This window comes from Protobothrops mucrosquamatus, unplaced genomic scaffold, assembly GCF_001527695.2.
Source record: "Protobothrops mucrosquamatus isolate PMUCROS unplaced genomic scaffold, P.Mucros_1.0 scaffold258, whole genome shotgun sequence".
Taxonomy (NCBI): Eukaryota; Metazoa; Chordata; class Lepidosauria; order Squamata; family Viperidae; genus Protobothrops; species Protobothrops mucrosquamatus.
In genome coordinates, this window is record NW_015386605.1 from 173,306 (window position 1) to 180,757 (window position 7,452).

At 40.1% G+C, this 7,452-nt stretch overlaps 1 protein-coding gene across 1 annotated transcript; it reads right to left on the bottom strand.

Annotated features, from left to right (window-relative positions):
- Positions 1-1,792: 1,792 nt before the first annotated feature.
- LOC114922481 (vomeronasal type-2 receptor 26-like) lies at positions 1,793-6,935 on the bottom strand. The gene is made up of 2 exons (XM_029283870.1): positions 6,854-6,935; positions 1,793-2,688 (listed from the first exon to the last, which is right to left on the bottom strand). The coding sequence occupies exons 1-2, from the start codon at positions 6,933-6,935 to the stop codon at positions 1,793-1,795; spliced, it is 978 nt and encodes a 325-aa protein (XP_029139703.1).
- Positions 6,936-7,452: the final 517 nt, after the last annotated feature.

A 7,452-nucleotide genomic window follows, 5' to 3' on the forward strand; every position in this document is an offset into this window, starting at 1 on the left:
CATTTCATATCAAGCATTTTTCCTTTCTTCTGATCTTTTTTTAAGAAATTCAGAATCTACATGGAGAATCTCAATCTAAAAAATGTGTAAAGTATCAGAGGAGATAATAGTCTGGCAAGCAGCACACACTACAATTCATTGGATGAGTTCCTGTTTCTAATGGGTTAAGCCTTTTAAAGGTGACCTTAAGCTGGAGATTGTTAATCTTTTCCTATTTGTTTGGAAATAAGTTCATTTTTTTGGGATGGTCTTCCTCTCTCTGTGATACCCTGGTCATTTTCCAGATATGGGGAAAGCAGTCATCTTAAATTCATGAAAATGGCTTAGAGGAAGGGAAGTCATCTGCTTCTATGACTGTTTTTCTCTGCAGAAGTAAAAATCTCCATCCAGGAAGATGAGTGAGATAAGGGGATGCAGGAAAGGGAGCAGGTGGAGACAGACAGGAGACAAGGAGGTGCTTTGGTCCCAAGGTAGGTAGGAGAGCCAATTTACAGATAGTTTTTGACATACAAAATCAGTTGTGACTAGATTACCAGTTGTAAGTGGTTAAAGCATAAATCAAGGTACCCATATTACCAGACCCAATTTTATGACATTATCTGCGGTGGTTGTAACCAATCAACATAGTTATTAAGTGAATGCCATGGTCATAAGTGGAAGCTCATTCTTCCAAATGGATATTTTTTTGCAAATCACTGTCACATTACTTAAATGCAAATGGACTGCTAAAAAGACAAAGGCCACTCTTTTCAAGACATCAAAGTTTACATCCTGGACAGAGAGGACTGCTGGTTTGAAAGAGGGGTCAAAGAGGCCATCTATTTTAAAATTGAACAGCCCTCTCTCAACAGAGGGGGAAGGATATGACATCATCTATCTTTAGTCTATAACACAGTAGCGCCATTTGCAACCTTCCCAGCCAACTTCTGACAAGCAAAGTCAATGGGTGAAACCAGATGTGCTTAATGACTGCATGATTCACTTAACAACTGCAGTGGTTCACTTAACAACTCTGGCAAAAAAGCTCATAAAATTAATTTAATTAATTAAATTTTTTTGACACCTCTTGGTGGCGATCACCAGTATGTGAAATGAGTCCTGGGATTGGATGGTCCCTCTGTGGTGAGAGGCAGACTGGAGGATTAAGGCCATTCAACTATTCATGGGATTGTGACCGGTAGGACAAGACTCTGTACTGTGTTATAAGGAAGATGATTTAAATTGATTTATGTGAGGTCATACAAGATTGGATGTCGAGGTCCAACTAAATGGTGTTTCAATAGTGGACTTGGATGATAGGATTGGTTGGAGATATGAAAGCTTCATGCTGGTGAAAAATCAGAGGGTATCGATCAAAGGTAGTTGCATTACTTTGGTGTTTGGTGCAGGGGCATAACATGTGAGTATCTGGTGGACTATTACATGGCAAGCCATCTTATGAATCTAGTGGTGATCATGACTTCCATTCTGTGGTCCAGGTGGCTGAATAGCTGAAGATCTTGGTCTTAAGATGCTAATACTTAATGCCAGATTGCCTTGCACAGTGACTATCTTGATCTACATCTCGCTAATGGAGGGGACAGCAAATCTAGCATTTGTCATTGAAACCTTGTTGGAGAAAGGCAGTAATGTTATCTTGTCTGAAAACTGGATAGGTGTATCTTTAATCATGAGAGTCCCCTTATCTGTTGATTCTGATTCTCTCATACTAGGTAGGCCAGATGGAAAACACAACAGAGAAACCAATTTTACCCTAATGTAAAGCTATATAAACAGAATATTGTAAGTCTATTTATTTTGACATCACATGTTCTTTTGTATTCAGATCTGGTCTTAGGAAAATAATGAAACACTTGGGGATGAAGATGCAGCCCAGCAGTCCTGTATTAGAGGCCAAGATGGAGAAGACCTGCACGGCCACCATGTACTTCCCTTTGGTGCTCAGGTAGGTGGGCACAAAGGACACCCAGACACTGCAGAAGACCAGCATGCTGAAGGTGATCAGCTTGGCTTCATTGAAAGCCCCAGGCAGATTCCTGGCCAGGAAAGCCACTGTGAAGCAGATGGTGGACAGAAAGCCCATGTAGCCAAGGGCCCCATAAAACATGGTGACAGAGCCTTCATTGCACTGTAGAATGATTTCTCCAGATTGTGAGTGCATGTCAGACTCAAGGAATGGAGGGAAAGTGCCCAACCAGATGCTGCAGAGAACAACTTGAAAACCAGAGCATGAAAGTATAATGGAGTTGGCCAAACTCTTTCCCAGCCATCTCTGCACTTGATTCCCTGGTTTTGTGGCCCAGAAAGCCAGCACTACTGTGATGGTTTTGGCCAAGACTGAAGAAATGGCAGCAGAGAAGATGATGCTGAATGCTGTTTGTCGAAGAAGGCAGGTGGTTCTCCTTGGTTGGCCAATGAACAAGAAGGAAGTGAAGAAGGAAAGCAGGAGACAAACGAGAATGATATAAGAGAGATGTCGATTGTTGGCTTTGAATATGGGAGTGTCTTGGAATTTCAAAAAGATTCCCAAGACAAAGCATGTGACTAAAGAGAGGAACAAAGCAATGGAAGTTAAGATGATTCCCAAATTTTCTTGATAGGATAGAAAAGTTTTAATCTTGGGGATACAGTGATCTCGGTTGTTATTTGGATATTGATCTGCTGGACATTTGTTGCATTTTTCTGCGTCTGTAAAGGAGCAAGAGTAATATTTACCTGTATGTTTATTCTTTTGTCTAATGATAAAATAAGTTTCTTCAAATGTTCTCTAGGCTGCCAGCTGTTGAGAAAGGTTAATTTGGCTGCCTGAAATGAGCAAAAATATGACTCATGGCCCAAGTGGTCCCTTCCAAGTTTGACTGTTCTGAAAGGGCATCTATTTTTCTGATGAAACCAGCCACTTGTTTCCCATGCCTAGACAAGGAGTTGAAGCCATTAAAAATGTATTTCCAGATTTAGTCCAGGAGATGCAATTTTTTTGTCTTTCTGGTTATCAGTTTTGTTAGCTTCCTTTGGTTTTTTGCCCCTCTTATCCATGCTTGGACAGCAAGGAACAATCACTTTTCTGTGGGCAGGCATTTTGAAACCTGATGAGAAAAACTCTCCAGAGATTAATGCTTTTTTCACTCACCCCATCAATAGGGAACAGCAAGCAAGAATCAAAATTGTACAGTTCCACTGCTGGACCCATTAAAAACAAGATTTCAGCCTTTAACTATGTATCAGTAGACCAAATGACCCAAGAGAAAAATAGAAGAGCCGGATGTTACTCATTTTATTGGAGAATCCTCCCAAAAATCACAGATGTTCACTGCTACACCTAGCAGATAGTGAGCAGCTCAGAAAGAAAGGCCCTTTCATATCCCAGTGAGCAGACTCGGATTCTGAAGAATCTGAATTAGTGGTATGTCAGCCTCATCAGGCAATAAAACAGGAAGCATCTGAGGCTTATTAAAGATAATAAGGTATGTCTGTTAAACCTTGAAACTGGAAAAATAGAGTGGAGAACAGAGCAATGATTCTCAATGTGACTCCTTGCCAAACAGGGGGGTAACTATCTTAGTGGTAAATATCGGTAACTCGTGTATAGGATGAGAGTGAAGGTTTGTTCTCCAAGCTTGTGAGTTGGTTTCCAAATGTTTCATTACCAGGCTAGGTAACATCTTTAGTGGCATTTAGGGAATGTCTGTTAAGTGAAGAGCACTGACACAGACATCCCCTAAATGCCGCTGAAAATGTTACCTAAGCTGGTAACGAAATGTTTGGAAACCAACCCACAAGCTTTGAGAATGAACCTTCACCTCAATAACTATCTTAATTGAAGAAACCTGGCTGCAGCCTTATTTAACAGGCAGCCTTGATTCACCATTTTTGTTTGGAAAGAACTCTTTGATCTGCTCTAGTGTGCCATTCTTGTGAATCATGTTTGGATAAAAAGACCCTATAACTGGGCTGGGGTGGCATGGTGGTTAGAATGCAGTATTACAGGCTAACTCTCGCCTCATTCTGGAGTTGGATCCTGACCAGCTCAAGGTTGACTCAGCCTTCCATCCTTCCATCCTTCTGAGGTCGGTAAAATGAGGAGCCAGATTGCCGGGGGAAATATGCTGGCATTGTAAACTGCTCAGAGAGTGCTGTAAAGCACTATGGAGTGGTATATAAGTGCTATTGCTATAACTCTGATCTTGAGAATTGGCTTTCTGAGTCCCAGACTTGATTTTCACTACTCTTCTGCAATGAAACTCCCCAGGCAGGATTTCTTTTTAGGATATTGTTTTGATTTATTTTCCTTGTCTGCTGTTTATCTACTTAGCCTTAAGTTGCTATTCTCACTTAGCAAATGTGTGGGTTGGAACCCTGAAACAAGACAAGTCCATGCCCAGCACTTGTATAGAACTAGAGAGAGGAAGGGAATTTCTATCACACTGAAATAAGGTAGCCAATGGGTAAAGGACCATTTAGCACAGTTTATTTCAGCAGAAATTGAAAAACACACCTATTTCATGACCCAAAATAAGAAAGATGGAAATGGCCTTCAAGATGAGCTGGGAGTGAGGCCAATACTTCCTTCAAGCATGTTTCTAATATTTAATGGACTATCAACCCACTAGGGCAAGAAGGATCAGCCCTAATTTATTTTATTTTATTTATTTATTTATAATTTAATTTATACCCCGCCCTTCTCCTCATGGGACTCAGGGCGGCTAACAGCCTCATAAAAACTACAATACAAATACAATAATTAAAAGCCGAATTAAAAAGAAATATTTAAACAGGCCGATCAATTAAAATTATCCTTAAAAATCCCCTGAAATTTTAAAATCATTAAAAATTATCCCTATTTAAAATTCATCATTTCTTACTTTCACATGCCTCCTTCCTCACTTTTGGGAACTAATCCATGTTTTTATTCCCTGGAATGTGTCATTTTGAAAGAAAATGGGGTGACCAGCAATTTGAAATATGAAATTTGAAGTCATCTAGGGTGGACAGGTTACAATATTCTTGCCTATCTTAACTTGTGTTTCAAATCAGATTAGAAACACAAGTTAAAATAGGCAAGAAAACGGTAAGTGAGCATCTGGCCACCCTAGACAAGTTCAAATCACCAGGACCAGATGGATTACACCCAGGAATTGGCAGATGTGATCTCAGAACCAGTGAACTATATTTTTCAAAGATCCTGGAGCAAAGGGAACTACCAGAGGACTAGAAAAGAGCTGATGTAGTTCCTATCTTCAAAAAAGGGGAAAAATGGATCCAGGAAACTACAGACCTATTAGCCTGACCTCAATATCTAGGAAGATTCTGGAAAAGATAATCAAGCAACAAATCAGCAAAAACCTAGAGGCAAACAAAGTCATTACTAAAAGCCAACATGGGTTTGTCAAAAACAGATCATGCCAGACAGATCTTATTGCATTCTTTGACCAGGTGACAAAATTAGCGGACCAGAAGAATGCTGTGGATATAATTTACGTGGAGTTTGTAAGGTATTTGATAATGTAGACCTACTACTTGATAAGATAGAAAAATGTGGGTTAGACAGCATCACCACCAGATGGATTTGTAGCTGGCTGACTGGCTATACTCAGCATATGGTCCTCAATGGAATTGCATCTGAGGGAAGTGTGCGATGGGGTGCCCCATTGCTCTGTTCTGGGCGCAACATTCTTCAACATCTTCATCAATGATTTGGATGAGGGGATAGATGGGGAACTCATCAAATTTGCAGAAGACACCAAGCTGACAGGAATAGCCAACACTCCAGAAGATAGGCTTAAGATACAGAAGGATCTTGACAGACTTGAACATTGGGCACTATCTAAGAAAATGAAATTCAATGGTGAAAAAAGTAAGGTTCTACATTTAGGCAAAAAAAACCAAATGCACAGGTATAGTATAGGTCCCCTAGCATAGGTAGTACCTTGCTCAATAGTAATAACTGTGAGAGGGATCTCAGAGTCCTAGTGGACAATCACTTAAATATGAGGCAGCAGTGTGCTGCAGCTGCTAAAAAAGGCCAACACAATGCTAGGCTGCATTTACAGAGGGATAGAATCAAAATCACGTGAAGTGTTAATGCCACTTTAAAATGCCTTGGTAAGGCCACACTTGGAATACTGCATCCAGTTTTGGTCACCACGATGTAAAAAAGATGTTGAGACTCAAGAAAGAGTATAGAGAAGAGCAACAAAGATGATTAGGGGACTGAAGGCTAAAACACATAAAGAACGGTTGCTGGAATTGGGCATGTCTAGTTTAATGAAGAGAAGGATTAGGGATGACATGATAGCAGTTTTCCAATATCTCAGGGGTTGCCACAAAGAAGAGTGAGTCAAGCCATTTTCCAAAGTATCTGAAGGCAGGACAAGAAGTAATGGATGGAAAATAATCAAAGAGAGAAGCAAGTTAAAAGTAAGGAGAAATTTTCTGACAGTTAGAACAATTAATCATTGGAACAACTTGTCTCCAGAAGTTGTGAATGCTTCAACACTGGACGTTTTTAAGAAGAGGCTGGACAACCATTTGTCTGAAATGGTATAGGGTTTACAGCCTGAGCAGGGGGTTGGACTAGAAGACTTCCAAGGTCCCTTCCAACTTTATTATTGTTATTAATAATAAAATGAAAGATAAGAAAGGGCATCACCTTGCTAACTCTAAACTGTTATTGGTCTAGTTTCTTTTAATGTTCTGTTCCCAGTTTATGTTCTAAGCTCATTTATCACTTGGGAAAAATTATACATGTTAGAAAGATGTGAACTGCTAAAAAGCCTATCAAAATACCCTCATGGAAAATGTTGAGATATGTGGTCTTCCCAGAGGTATGTCTCTTTCCTCTGATGCCACCCACCTTCCATGGTGGAGATGGTTCCTTCTGCACAGGGAAGACAGTCATAGCAGCAGATGGGCTTCCCTTCCTGAGCCACCTTCATGAATCCAGGATGGCAGCTTTCTCCACACCTCGAAGGAGGCAGGGGCTGAGCAGCGGGAGGAAGATCATCAAAAAAATGATTTATGACTTAATTTTCAGAAACAGGGAAAAGAGAAAGTGATTGGTGATCCCCAATTCAAGGCTTAGCTTTGCTAAATTTGAACTCTGTATAAAGAGCTCAAAAATTTCTTGCTTTCCTTCTCTTCTTTCTAATGTTTTGTACACTTCCATTTCTAGTTTAGGTTCTAAATTTACATGTTAACTTGCTCAAAGTAAAGTTTAATGCATTTATTTTTCTTTTGAGGAAATGAATGCAAACCTAACCTAGCTCAAATATACTTCATAGAAGACTAGTGAATAATTTCCTTAAATAGTTAAGGATGCATTTCTCACAGACAGCTTGATATCTAACTAAAGAATTTGTTGCCTTTCTTGGAGAATGTAGATCAGGGGTCCCCAACCTGTGGGCTGTGACCCACTACGTATGTGCATGGGTGTGTAGTCCTACTCGTGCAGGC